This window comes from Melospiza melodia, chromosome 2 (assembly GCF_035770615.1).
Source record: "Melospiza melodia melodia isolate bMelMel2 chromosome 2, bMelMel2.pri, whole genome shotgun sequence".
Lineage (NCBI taxonomy): Eukaryota > Metazoa > Chordata > Aves > Passeriformes > Passerellidae > Melospiza > Melospiza melodia.
Genome location: NC_086195.1, coordinates 128,239,614 through 128,252,350, shown reverse-complemented (window position 1 = coordinate 128,252,350; position 12,737 = coordinate 128,239,614). Strand labels below are relative to the sequence as shown.

Below are 12,737 nucleotides of genomic sequence, written 5' to 3'. Positions count from 1 at the left end.
TTTCTGGGTATTTTGCTGACATAAAAAATGAATCAAACTACATTTGAAGCATAGACCATTATTTATAAGCACACTGCTTAATGTGTCAGTGTTGATTTTGTCTTTAATCAAATTTCCATTATCACTGATTCTTTCTTCTTCTGTCTCCTGTCTCAGTCTTTTGGATCTTTTTTGTTTCATTAGGTTTTTATTTACCCTTTCAGAGTTTTTATTATTCACCCTAATCGCAGAATTGTTAAACAATTTCACTCACGAGTTTTGGCTAAAGTGGTCTCTTCTGATTATCTTCTGGTTTCCCTAACAACACATTTCTAATTTCTTACTAACTTGCTTCTCTTCTGCAAGAAAAATTCAAGTACAATTTCAAATCCCATATGATAAAGAGTGGTCTGAGAGCTTCGTTAAATACTGCAAGAAATACTTTACAAGTCCAGTAGCTAATTTCTTGATTTCTTCTGCTATAAACATTTAATGAAGAGAGCAGGAAAATTGCATTTGATCCAAGAATCTTTATGAGTTTAAGAACTGAAAATTGTGCTCTGGTATCTTCTAAAGAGCCCATCAGACTCATGCAGTTATACACCATAACATTGACATTAATTTTTATATTCTTCTCTTGATTAATGATGTGGATTTATTGGGAGTCACAGCTTATCAGTTTCCTAATGCATTTTTTCCCATAAATTCTAGTGGTCTTGGTTTATACTATAGAGTTAGAATATTATGGTACAGAATGATTCACTGTGAAGTTACTTTATGTCTCTAATTTGTGTTTTCTAGATCAAGCTAATGCCTCCAGCTCCAAATGATGACCTGGCCTCTCTGAGTGAGCTAACAGACAGCAGCCTGCTTTACGAGATTCAGAAGCGTTTCAACAACAATCAGATATATGTGAGTTGCCATTCACCTATCAATAGTAAGCTTTCAAAAAAGACCAAAGAGAGAACAGGAGAAACAGGATTGCTATCATATTTACTGGACAGTAACCTGCTCCAAACTCATGCTTAGTTTTAAAAGGATGAGGGCATGTATGTGTGTGTTAGCCCTGCAATTCCTCAAGATTGTGTAGGAAAAGGAGAAATAAAAAATAGAGTATCACTTCAGACAGGTTTGAATAGAATTTATGTGTGTTTATTTCATGGAGGAAGTAAGTTGGTAAACATTGGTGAATGCATTTGTCATGAATGGGTGTTTTAAGGTCACTCCAATCACAGTGTGGTGGGGTGGGAGTGCACCACCATGATTTATAATCTTCCTTCTCACACTACCAAAAGAGCCTTCCATTTTCAATGCTATGTTAATTTAATAGAGCATGAGTACTGGAAATGTAAAAGAAATTAGGATCTAAAGAGCTTAGAATTCTGCATGGGAGAGTTAATTATTCATTTCTTCTAGCATCAGTGAAATAATTATATTGTAGTGTTAATCATCTAGATACCAAAAGAAATTTTTGTATCCCTGTCCATACCTTACCCATAACTTATTACTAACTTACTGAACAGCCAAGTGGAATGCAAATGTGAAACGAGTATATTATGTTTAAATTTATAAGTTGATTACACTATTTAGACTAAGGGAATATGGGGAACTGTTATGTTGCTGTGATGGGAACTTCAGTTTTAGGTGTTATGACATTCAATGGTAAAAAAAATTCTGGGGTTTGGAGTCATGGATCAAATGCTAAAAAATACTCATTATATGAGTATTTATTTTTCTTTATCTCACTTTCAAATATACCAGATAACTTGAACTGAATTAATGAAGATCCACAGAGGAACTATTTTATTTTAAGATGCTGAAGATTTCACCTGAAAGGATCTTGTACTCTGGAATTCTCTTAGCTTAATAGAATTTGTAGGCAGCAATCACTAGTGTTCTGCTCAACAGCAGCCACTGTGCTTTGGTCATGTCAGCTCCATTGCTGAAGATGCTTGCATCTTGACTTGGTTCTTAGACTTAGAAGGAAAAGTCCCAGCCAAAGTCCTCATTACCACTAAACACTTCCTGCTTCATCTTCTTTTTTAGCTTTATAAAGTTTCAGTCTGCCAGAAAACCCAACAGTGAACTCAAGGTTGGTGAGAGAAGGGAAAGAAATTGATGCATTTTAGAAGAAAGCCAGTGCATTTACTATGAAAGACAATATTTTCCACCTCCCTAAATCACAATGATTCATCTTGAAAAAGACAACGTGGCTGGAACTGTTCACATGATGCTTTGCTGTCTGACCTCCTCAGAGACAGAAGTCTGGCAATTTCTGCATTCTAATAGCAGTAGCTATTTATGTGGAGTGAAAAGTATAGCAGCAAGATTGGCCTACAGTCTTACACTTAAGTGCATAGAATTGTAGAATGGTTTGAGTTGGAAAGGACCTTTAAGTATCATCTGGTTCCAACTCCCCTGCCGTGGCCAGAGACATCTTCCAGTAGAAGATGTTAAACTCAGAGCCCCATCCAGCCTATCCTTGAACATTTCCAGGCATGAGGCATCCTCTGGGCAACCTCTTCTAGTGCCTCAGCATTGTCACAGTAAAGATTTTTTTTTCCTAGTAGCTAATATAAATCTTTTTCCTTTCAGCTTAAATCCATTTCTCCTCATTCTGTCCCTACAATCCCTGATAAAGAGTCCCTCCCTATCTTTCCTGTAGTATTTCTCCCTGGAGCCTTCTGTCTCAACTTTCTCAGCCTATCTTCACAGCAGAAGTGCTCCAGGCCTCTGATCATCTTTGTGGCCCTCATTTTGCCCTAGCAGGTCCATGTCTTTGCTGTGCTGGGACCCAGAGCTGGATGCAGTGCTGCAGGTGGGCTCTCACCAGAGCAGAGCAGAGGGGCAGAATCCCCTCTCACAGTGCTTGTGGTGCAGCCCAGGCCACAACTGGCTTTCTGGGCTGCAAGAGCACACTGCTGGCTCATGTCCAGCCTCTCATCCATCAATAGCCCCAATATGAAATAGAAAAATCTTGCAAACATGCAATCATTAGATGATTTACTCTTTCTGATATGGTCAGGATAGCTTTCCTAGATTCATGCTCATAAGTTCCTATACACATACACTTGCGTAAAGACTTGCATGTGTATCTATTGCTCCATTCTACCCCACAAGCAGCATATTTTAATGTATTGGCTCTGGATAACCAGTGAAGCATTTTTAAATTGTCGTCTATTCCATAAAAATCACTTGAGGAGCTTTTTTATGTGGTAGGCATGCCAGGAGTTAGACTCGATGATCCTTGAGGGTCCCTTCAAACTCAGCAGCTTCTGGGATTCTCTGACATTTTTTTTTTTTAGTTTAGCAAGTGGTAAGCTACAAATTAACTTTCAAATAATCTACCAATAATATATGTAGTGCAATTTTTCTCTGCATAATTTTCAGTTATGAAGAACTCAATTTTATTACAAAAAATACTAATTAATTCTGTTCAAAATGTAAATTTAGATCTCAAATTCAAACTGTGGAGTTAAAAGCTCAGAATTCATGAATTATGTTTAGCATGTTGTTAGCTAGATTTATGAGGCTTTGTTGAGAGTTCTTTTTGGAAGAAAGCCATTAACCTCCTGAAAAAATTAATTTGTTATTTAATAAAGCAATTATGCCTTCTTTTTTTCAGACCTACATTGGTGATATACTGTTACTTGTTAACCCGTTTAAAGAACTTCCTATTTATTCCACCATGGTAAGCATTCTCTTTTAAAAAGTTTGCAGATATTTTTTCACAATTCATATAGTTCATTTGACCGGTCAAACCCCTAAAATTAATTAATGTATATGCACATTTTATAGGGGGGGCATCTCAGTTTTAATATTTTAGCAAAACCTTAAAAATTTCTTCCAAGATATGACTACTTTTTCTGTGTCTTTCTGGTAAGACAGCCATTTTGATAACACTGTGAATGAGCAGGACCTCTTTTGGTTGTTTAAAAATAGTTCCTGATGACCTTGGTGGTTTCTGCTGCTGTCAAACTTATAGAAAAAGATGCATACTTCATACAGTGGTTGTTTGAGTTCACACCCCTTGCCCAAAGCATGATTATGGAGATTACAACCTTGGATGGTGCACAAAGGCTCAAAATGTCTGTCTGTTCTCCACACCAGGCTCCTCATCTTGGGCACTATAGAGATCAAAACGCTGAGCACCAGCTGAGCACTGCCCTGGGTCAGGCACAGGGAAGGGGATTGTGCCAGGCACAGGCAGCGTTTGGGCAAGGGGGATTGAGCCATGTGAAAACATCCAAGTGTTTTGATTTCTCCTTCATCTTCACCCAGACATTTTAGAGATACAGCGTTGGTGTAACTTAATGTATCCTCCCCTCTTATCTTCTCATTGATGCGCAGAGATCACAGAACTCAGCCTCCCTGATAGGGAATGTCCAAATATGTCTATTTAACCTACAGGAATTATAAAGGGTTAAAAATTTGGGAAGCAAATTGTAATTTATGGCTGTTTGCTGCATCATGTGTCTTGGTGTGTAACAGTAGTAAATCTGAGAGAAAGAAACACAGTGATGTTCATGGCAGAAGCAGCAGATTCTAGGTAGGGAGTCTGAATTTATTTCTAGAAATGGAAATCATCCATCATCCCCAAGGTTTTAGATGATGGTATTTCTTCCTGGCACTGTGTATTTTATATTGGATACATGATCTTGTGCACCAAGAGAGAGCTGTAAATAGGAAGAGTTTACATATTAAAATGTTTCCTGAATGTTTGCTGCATCTTTACTTCTCTGTGATAGATCTATTTAATTAAATTAATCATGAGGCACATTTTTGTCCTGTAATTGTTTGGGTTACCTTGGATAATAATTGCTTTCACTTCATCTTTGTAATCTGCAGACAATTGTGCAGATCATGATCAAGAAACCATGGCTGTAAAACCACTTTGTTTTTGAAATGCTATAGTATAGTACAGCAGCTTAGCTGATGTTGTATTAAAGTCTCTGTTAGATGGTCTATGTATTAAAGTAATAAAAAGTGATGAGCTCGATTCCTCACTAAATGCTGACATGCTATATGATGTGGCTCATTAGTTAGCATTTTTTTTTTCAGGTATGTAGTTTGTTAGCTGTCAAAAAGAAAAGGAATGCAAACATGTATTGAGCATGATACTATTTTTGTAGCAAGGATGAAGCAATGAAAATATTATAATCTATATCTTTTAATAAGAGCCACATTTTATGTTTCCTTCTTTTTTAAAAAAATAATATATATAACTTTTTGACAGAAAATTTTGTTATTGTGCAGTGATTGCCCACACTTTCTTCCAATAGAATACTACCAAAATAAATATTTTATAAGAAATCATTCACTCTGAGATGACATAAAGAATCACACATTAATGGACACTGATGTACTTTGCTCCTCATGAAATTCCATGTAATTGCAAGATGACAAAATTACTGCTTTTCTACATAGAAATACACTGTACAACTACATTGCACATTACAATAGCATTATACAAGGAACATGCAAGTACAATTTTGAAGGTATCATAGTGACTGTAGAAATGCTTGAGCTGTGGTCTTACTGCTTTGTTACATTCCTGCAGAATTTACTTGTGCCCAATTACGACAAATATATTCTTGAAGTTCATGTTAGAAAAATACATAAACTTGCCACATTTTGCATTGAGCATACTTGTGTGAAGGTTTTTCTTTGTACTTTGTGACATTCTGAAATGATTCCTGGAGAATTGGTGTGGATTTAATCCTTTTTGTCTGGTAGCCCTTAAGGCCTGACTGAGAAGATACCATGGAGGATTCATTCAGCTTCACTGTTGTAGATACACCAGGATTAAATAGTTTAGTATCTAATTAAATAAGACAGCATGGGACAGAAAGGGGCAGAAAGGGGTGACGTATCAGGATATCCTCAGAAAAAAAAAATAAAAAAATAGAAGTGGTTTCTATAACAGATAATTGGATTTACTCAGGCTTTAAGGCTTTAAGGGTAGTACATGTTGCCAGCTATGTGTTTCAGGAGTTATTCTATATTGCAGAGAGCCTATTCGTAGGAGACTGCTCTGCCATGTAATAAATTATTAGTTTATAACTTATTCCTTTAACTTTTCATGGGATTTTCATATTTAATTTTGTAAATTTTCAAGTCAAGACATTGAAAAACTATAAATGTAAGGCATTAAAAAGTAGCTTACTAGGTTTTCTTTTACTTAATGGACAAACCAGCACTGTTGTTAAGTCCTCTAGTTACGTTTCATTTTGTATCTTAATTAGACCTTCTGTGTTTAAAGATCTATTTTCTGTAATTAAGATTTTCATAGCTGTTGTAAAGGTATCGCTTCTGTACATGGAGAAGTTCTGTTCATAATGCTTAGAAAGCTTTACAGAAGATCCAGGATTAAAGGGGTGAAACATAACTGTTTTGAAATGCATTTATCATTTTAATTTTCTGCAATTTTTCAGGTCACTCAGCTTTATTTAAGTAACTCTGGAAAACTGTGTTCCTCACTTCCCCCACACATATATTCCTGTGCTGAAAGAGCTTACCACATGCTATTCCAGGAGCAGCGTCCCCAGTGCTTTATCCTCAGGTGAAAATTTATCTTTCTATTAATTAATTTGTACCTCCTGCCTTTCAGCAGTTTCCCTTGGGCCTCAGCAGTTGAGATTTCCATTTTATTTTTTCTCTAACTGATTTTTTTTCTGTGTACTGATCTCTGTATCATACATTAGAGCAAAATAGAAATGAAAAAGGTTTAATTACATCTCAAGTTCATAAATTCTCTTGGGCGATTGCCCCTCCATGTAGCTGCATCTAATTAGGAACAAGAGTTAATGGTAAAGAATTCAAAACTGCTGTGTGTTTGCTGATATTACATGAATCAGGATTAAAACCAGAATCTATTGACAATAAAAATGATAAGTCCTTGACTAAATTATAAACCTCTGTGGTGAGGCGCCTGCATTGGAGCATGCAATCTGCCTCTGTTTGTGTGACCGTGAGTTTGTTCTTTAGTTCTCCAAGCTCAAAATAGACTTTAAAATGGACTTTAACCCTTACTCACAGTGTTGTTTCACTGATAAAAAATTTCAAGATTGTGAGTAATTGTATTAGTAATCTGTGAAAAAAGTTTCATCCAAATATGCTGGTTTTATAATGGTGAAATTTGGCATTCACCTGGAATGTTTTAAACAAATCCTCAAATCTATTAATCCTATTAATAAATAAATCCTTATAATAAATCCTTTTAATAATTCCAATCCTTTTCTCAAACTCTTTGAAAACAGTGAGAAAACAGTGAGTCTGGTGAATTTGATGTACTCAGTCAAAGAAATGTGTTGCTCAGTCTCATCCTTTTTCAATCTTTTCACTCTTTACATATTTTCACACTTTCATATATTGTGAATCTTTAATATTAACATCCTCCTTGGGATTAGAGACTCAATGAGATTTTAAAAGACCTTTGAAATCATCGAGCCCAACCTTTGACTGAACACCACCTTGTCAACTAGACCATGTCACTGAGTGCAGTTCCAGTCATTTCTTGAACAGCTCCAGGGATGGTGACTCCACCACCTCCCTGAGCAGCCCATTCTAATGTCTAATCACCCCACCTGCAAAGACCTGATGTCCAACTGTCCTGCTTTAGGGTAAATTTGGGAGAAAACTTCTAAAGGGGTTCTTCTTGAAAGCAAGTTCAAGTGGACGCTTCCCCCAACTGGTTTGGGAAAAGATTTCTTTGGAGAAAAGTGGAAAAAAAAGTTTATTTTTGTTAAATTGTTTAACAGGCAAAGCATTCACTAGCACAAAATGTGAATAATATAAAACAATAAAACCTCTTGCCACTCTGAAAAGATGACAAACTCAGAAAGTCGCCTTGGTGGGCTGTAGCTCAGCTCACTCAGTCTCTGATCAGTCCCTCTGGTGCTGGAAATGCCGCGGCCCAGGCCCGGCCCACTGGGCCACAGGTGTGAGCTGCTGGAGCTCTGCTGGTGTTCAGCCCAGAGCAGGTTCAAACAGTTCCAAGAAAAGAAGAAACAACAGTCCAGGGAGCTTCTCTGCCTCAGCTAGCTAAAAACTAACCAAAAGCAAAGGAGAGCTCTGTCCCACCGTCTGCCTGTGCTGCCGATAACAGTCCAGGAGAAAGATACAGGGGAGCAAATGCAGTCCCTGACTACAAACTCCCACCTTCACTCTTGGAACCAGCCTTAAAGGTGTAAAACTTATTTCTGGGCTAAACAAACAAATGGGGATATGGGCATCATAAAGTCACTCTAGGGCACCTAAACCTCCCCTGGTGCAGCTTGAGGCTATTTTCTCACTGTTTTGTCACTGGTTGCCTGGGAGAAGAGGCCAATCCCCACCTACACCCTCCTTTCAAGCAGCTGTAGAGAGTGATCAGGTCTCTCCCAAGCCTCCTTTTCTCCAGGCTAAACACCCCCAGTTCCCTCAGCCATTCTTCCTAGGACTTGGTGCTCCAAACCCTTGAGCAGCTCCATTGCCCTTCTCTGGACTCCCTCCAGCACTTGAATTTACATTCTTGAAGTGAGGAGACCAGAACTGGACACAGGACTTGAGGTGCAGCCAGATTTGTTACCCTTTTACATTTTTTTCCCCCAGTCACTTCACATCTGATCAAAAGCTCACTCATTGAAATACAGCATTTTACAACAGGAAAGCATTTAGCCAAATCACTGAACCACCTACTATCAATTATTTGCAATTATTTTCGGTTTGTAGCAAGCCAGCTTTATTCATGTATGATTAACACCAAGAACTGTCTTTGTATAAACTTCTAATGGAAATTATGGAATAAGATATTATTAGTTATGCTGTTAAATAGCCAGTAGGTGGACTTTTCAGTATTAGCTTCTTTCTGACTACCTTTTGCTCCTGCTTTTCAGGATATGAAAATACCTTAAGCACTGACAAGAGAAGTAAAGAGCTGTCCAGGGAGCCTAAATATAGCCCTGTTAAGAGCTAAGGATCCTTAATAAATCAAACCAAAGATTTATGGCATGCTGATTGCTAATTTTGTGAGTCAAAAAGTCATAATGAATACATAAAATGAAATGGTCTAGCTTGTTAACAGTCAGGAGTGTCAACATCCAATGATACTGTTGTGACATAAATCACATATTTAAGCCAAATAATCTGGAATGGGGAGAAGTCCTTGTGTTTTACAATGGAATTCATTGAAAGCTTTGGATTTCCTCAGTTTAGCATCACTAAAAGCGTTCTGTTCACTTTAATTTTTTTTAAGAATAATTCCATGTGTTTTAAATGCAATGGACTACTGCAGTACAGTTACATATTTGATTGAAACATTGTTTAGAAATACACTGTCCAATTCAGCTTAATTTTAGAAATATAATTTCCAACTAAAATGAAAGATTGATCAGTTACAGATAACATTGCTGATAATACAAGACTCATTCTTTTGTATTTAACAGTTTTGCTTGCACATATTTGTTTCAAATCTAGAAACTTCAGTCACTGGGAGCAAGACTCAGTGTCTCACTTACCTACTCTGCAAATGGAGAAGAAATAAATTGTTCTGACCCCCAAAAGTGTGTGAACTTAGTCACTCTTCCCTGGATGTACCTTACTATATTAATAGGAATTTGGAGTAGTAATGCTTCCTGTAGAATAATAAGAGATTTGTTTCAAAAGTTGATGCAGAACAGCACACCTGGTTTTTTTTTCTTAAATCTGGTGGAAATCTTATATGAACACATTCTGTCAGCAGTTTTCCATCACTTCTGATTATAGTTAAAGTACTGCAGGAGTAAGGGTTTTTTTTTTTTTTGTTAAGTATGGTATGAGTGTGGTATCATTGGTCAGGATTGAAAATGAAGCACAAAAAATAAAACCCTGCCATTTATTAAATCTGAAATGACAGATATATTGCTCCTTACAAGTTCTGTATTTTGTCATATTTTCCCTAAATAGATGATTTATAGAATTTCTTTACAATGGGGTTGTTGTTTACCTAACAGTAATGATCCAATCATGATCCACTGTTCTGAAATCATAAAGGTATAGACAAAGATGCCTAAGATGTAGAAACTGGGGGTAAGCAAGTACTTCTCAGTACTTGCAGAAAGTAATTCTTAAAAAGTGCCTGGGGTTGGCTGCTTTCTGACTCTTTCATCTGGGCTTCCTTGATTAATTGTTTCCATGTGATGGCTCTGTCTGTGCATAAGTCCTCCTCTATGCAATATATATGATAATGGATGATAATCCAAATGCTGCAGATTTGACAGTTGTAGCTTCTTTAATTCCCCTGGGTGTATAATGGGTCATCTTCTTTGCTTCACATGACTTTGTATTTTCACACTTTCAATTGGTCTTTTTCCTAACAAATTTAGATTTTAATTTTTTTTCTTAATTTCGAAACAGAACTTATTTTTTAATTACTTGTAGTATTTGAAGAAAGAAGTTTGGAGCTGTAATTAAAGCTGTATTAACAAAATATTTATAAAGCAATAGTAGGAAACAGGCCCTCCAGCAGGTAGTTACAAAGAAAAGCTAAAAAGCCAGCGGAGGAAAGGTGAGAAAACTTCATCAACTTCCTTCCTAACTAACTAAACTTCATGTTTCTTCCTGAAGTCTCACCAAAACTTCCCCTCTTTCAGTTTGTACCATTATTCCTTGTCCTGTCACTACAGTTCGTGACTAAGAGTCCCACTTTGGCTTCCTTGCAGGGGATTTTGCTTATTTCCTCCATGCCACCACTTTTCTATTGTTTCTTTCAACATTGGTCATTCTATTGCCTTTCACCCTATTTACTCACCCTATACACTTTCCCTGTCAGAAATTCTCATTCTTTTGAATATTTATTCTACACCACAAACCAGAAATCACAGCAATCTAGATAGAATCACTAAAGTCAGAATGTACTGCAGAAAGCGGGCAGGTTGTAAAATCAATCAACTTTTTATTTTCCTTCCTGTTCCTTTTGTATTTTCTTTCCATTCTTCCTATTGTATTCTTCATTTTCAATGTCTTCTGATTCCCCATCATTACCACAACAGTAATTTCCCATCTGCAAAGAGAACCAGGCAGCATTAGTGAGCTCCTTTACTGGATGAAAGATAAAGGAAGACATAAAATCTGTGCTGTAAGTACCTTCAAAAAGACTTGAAAGCATTAGATTTGATTGGTTTGACCTGTGGTACAAGACAAGGTATCTTGACAGCTCTGACAGCCTTCATGTATATACACAGTCAGTCAGTCTGTCTCCTATGTTGTGCTCTTTATTTGTCATCTATAAACCTTCTGTTATTTGAAATAAAGGCTTGATGGAGGTACCTTCAATCCGTTCAAACAAAGCCAGCAGAGAATATAAATAGCATTTCAGTCATGTAGCTAGCCCTGATTCCTCCCTCTCTCCCTTGCCTGTCTTCTTGCAGTGGAGAAAGTGGTTCTGGGAAGACTGAAGCCTGCAAACAGATAGTGAAACACCTCACTTGCAGAGCCAGCTGCAGCAGAAATGCCTTTGATACAAAGATAAAACATGTAAGTAGCATTCCGACCACTGAGTGGAATGAAGCAAAACCTTGGCCTCTTGGATAGACAGAGATATTTGAATTTTATGGGAAAAGGTGTCAGCTCTGTAGAAATTCATAAATGGCTTGTTTTCACCTTTGAAGTCAAACAAAGTTGTTTTTTTTTTTTTCCATGAATGAAAATGGGATTGGGATTAAGCTCACATTGATCTGATAAGAAGCATCTTCAAAGTGGAGATAGTTTTATTTCTGTGTTTTGGTGACTTTGAAAATCAGTGTTGCAGTGAATAGGAAAAATTTCTGTGATAAGGAACTGTTTCTTATACATGAAATTAATTGCCTTCAGTAAATAAATAAATTTGCCTGTATGGTATTTTATAGACAGTATAAGTAGTGTTGAGACATCTGAAGTAACAGTATGCAGGACAGAAACTATAAACTTGCAGGAGAACTACAAGGATTGAATGAAGTCATATGGCTCCATATCTGTGTACTAAATATATTTAAGAAATAGGTAATAAGAGTTCTGAATATTTTTTCAGTCATAATTAATTTCCAAAATATATACCCATATTTAATTCCTTAGAAAGGTTGACTCTGAAATTTTAAATTATGCTGAACCCTGGATTGCCAATTCAAATTTTTTAAAGAAATTACCTTTCCTGATGAAACTTCTCATCTGAGATACCAACTCAGAGACAGCTATCAATGGGTCTTAATGGAGGTGGAAGAGCATTATCAAATTTTGGGTATAGAAAGACCCTTTAAATCTAGCTTAGATGGGATATCTGACTTTAGATGGTAAAGGTATTGGATCCCATCTATAGGGAATAGAGTAGAGATTCTAATTTAGTGACCTTGTAAGGTGCCCTAATGAACACAGTTGTCTGGATTCATTCCTGCTGCAGCTATGCATAGCACATTAACTTAATAAAGTTACAGAGGTTAAAGCAAGTGCTGAATTAGTCTAAAAGCAAACACATACTAAACAGCACTACTGGAGTGGAACTGGAACCAAAACTTGGCTGGCTAGTTTTCTGCTGCCACCTACTGCACAGACATCTGGTTTAATTAATAATTGTGAATGGTTTAATTTTTAGATCTTCTGTACCACTCCGTCACCCTTTCCCTTCTCAGCTAGTTCATCCACCTTCATGAAAAGAGTGATGTCAGAACAACAGTGTATATGCACCACATTGCAATCAGCTTCAAGGATGCACAGAGGAAAGTTCTGAAGGGAATCTGTCAGGGTGCAAGCAACTAATTATACACAAA

The 12,737-nt window shown here is 36.8% G+C and overlaps 1 protein-coding gene across 3 annotated transcripts in view; it reads left to right on the top strand.

Annotated features, from left to right (window-relative positions):
* Window positions 1-12,737, top strand: part of MYO16 (myosin XVI) — a 357,379-nt gene that overhangs the window by 190,523 nt on the left and 154,119 nt on the right. For all 3 annotated transcript variants that reach the window (XM_063149977.1, XM_063149978.1, XM_063149976.1), the window contains exons 11-14: window positions 781-891; window positions 3,605-3,670; window positions 6,414-6,541; window positions 11,367-11,472. In XM_063149977.1, coding sequence (XP_063006047.1) covers window positions 781-891; window positions 3,605-3,670; window positions 6,414-6,541; window positions 11,367-11,472 — 411 coding nt within the window. The remainder of the gene's footprint in view (window positions 1-780; window positions 892-3,604; window positions 3,671-6,413; window positions 6,542-11,366; window positions 11,473-12,737) is intronic.